Below are 2,007 nucleotides of genomic sequence, written 5' to 3'. Positions count from 1 at the left end.
TGCCTAAACGCAGGTCTAATAGTTCTCGACCGAATGCTTGTTTATGAACCATTCTAAGGATGGCATCCTCGGCCAAATCTAAGTTCCTAATTGATAATTTACCAACCGATTCCGGAGATCTACTTGTCTGATCGTTCGTAGAAGCACCCGAAGCATCCCTATTACTTTTACGGTTATGAGTATTACGATAGAAACGTAAACAATACGCAACCACCCGAATTAATCGCGCGTAGTTCGAAAATCGTGTCAGGAGGCTACAATTGGTGTCTGTCTCTCCCTTGCGGACAGTATACACTACGGCCCTTCCCTCTGGCAACTCAATAGGCAATTGTCCAGTGACCAGCCACTCGGCTGGATATTCTTAAAGCCACAATGGACCGTTCCACCAAAGACATAAGTCTTGGAAAGCGGACGACCGTATTCCTCGTGACAAGAGATCTGCAGGATTTTGAGCGGATCCTACATGACGCCAGGTGCCCCGTGATAGATATTGAATCTCCGTAACCCGATTCGCGACAAACGTCTTCCATTGATTAGGAGATCCCTTAACCCAGGCTAGCGTGATTATGGAATCACTCCAATAAAACTCCCGAGCTATAACAATCCGAGAAGCAGTTCGCACCTTGTCGACTAATTGCATTTAAAAAAGCCCCGTAATGTTCTAGTCGCGGCAGACTTATTGTGTTGAGGGGTGCCACTCGTGACTTGCCGCACAATAACCTAGCTGTACCATTACCCCTACCGTCGACCGTGCGCAGGTAAACACAAGCACCGTAGGCCTTCTGAGAGGCATCACAGAACCCGTGAATTTCTACCTGCGTAGAATTCGGACGTACTACGAGTCGGGGAATCGCGACCCGCCTTAATGACTGTAAATCCGATTGAAAATCCCGGAATTCGGCATGAATCATTGGTGGAACAGATTCATCCCAGGAAACCTTCGATTGCCACAGCAACTGTATCAATAATTTTGCCCTCATGACTACTGGGCCCACTAAACCGAGTGGATCGAATATTCTCGCGAATTCCGATAATATTACGCGTTTCGTTACCCGTGTCGTGATCCTATCTTTTATGGCTACCCGCAACTCATCGGCCAGTGGGCCCCACAACATTCCAAGGGTTCTCGGATCCTTATCAGCCTGCGACACGATGCCCTTCGGTTCGTCTGACACCGAGTTAACCACTGTTGGCTCGTTTGATGCCCATTTACGTAATTCAAAACCCGCTTCTCGTAGCAGTCTACTGACGTCCCGTTTAAAGATTTTAGCCTGCTCTATCGTGTCCGTGCCCGTTAGCAAATCGTCAACATAAAAATCCTGCATGATTATGTGACTCACGATTGGGTACGTATCGATGTTGTCTAACCCGACCTGCCGCAATACACGAGTGGCCAAAAACGGAGCTGACGCAGTACCATACGTAACCGTGTTCAGTTCGTATGTCACAATTGGCTGCGTGGGTTCTTCTCGCCATAAGATACGTTGAAGACAACGTTGCTCGGGCGTTATCATAATTTGCCGATACATCTTCGCGATGTCAGCATTTAGCACTACTGGAAATTGCCGGAAACGAATTAAAATCGAAATTAGATCGTCCTGAACTACTGGACCGACACGCTGTATTTCGTTTAATGATACTCCCGTGGACGTCTTTGCAGACCCGTCGGAAACTACCCGCACCTTTGTTGTGGTGCTTGTCTCCTTCATCACGGCGTGGTGCGGCAGGTAATAAACCGGATTCGCAACCGAACGACCATCCCGAGGTACCTTCGTTATGTGCCCTAATCTTTCATACTCTCGCATAAATTCGTGATATTCTTGTCTTAAGGGGAATGACCTACTCAACTTCCTTTCTATATTAAGGAACCTCCGCTCGGCCATGTTGAAGGAATCGCCAAGATCCCGGAGACCGTCGGCGAATGGAATCGTCACCATGTATCGCCCGTCCCTGTTTCGTCCGACCGAAGTTTGACTCGGGCGCGGAAAAACCGAGAACCGGACCGCC

At 48.5% G+C, this 2,007-nt stretch overlaps 1 protein-coding gene across 1 annotated transcript; it reads right to left on the bottom strand.

The window, feature by feature from the left end:
• Positions 1 to 572: 572 nt before the first annotated feature.
• Positions 573 to 1,883, bottom strand: LOC107192287. The gene has a single exon (XM_015581505.1). It carries the CDS (start codon positions 1,881 to 1,883, stop codon positions 573 to 575), a length of 1,311 nt encoding a protein of 436 aa, XP_015436991.1.
• Between the last annotated feature and the right edge of the window lie 124 nt (positions 1,884 to 2,007).

The sequence above is a fragment of the Dufourea novaeangliae genome, unplaced genomic scaffold (genome assembly GCF_001272555.1).
Source record: "Dufourea novaeangliae isolate 0120121106 unplaced genomic scaffold, ASM127255v1 scaffold294, whole genome shotgun sequence".
Classification (NCBI taxonomy): Eukaryota; Metazoa; Arthropoda; class Insecta; order Hymenoptera; family Halictidae; genus Dufourea; species Dufourea novaeangliae.
Note: the sequence above shows the minus strand (reverse complement) of the source record. Positions and strands in the feature narration are given on the sequence as shown.

Bases quoted from the DNA above. Each gene is read 5' to 3' on its own strand.
- LOC107192287 (XM_015581505.1), bottom strand. From the start codon at position 1,883: ATGGCCGAGCGGAGGTTCCTTAATATAGAAAGGAAGTTGAGTAGGTCA.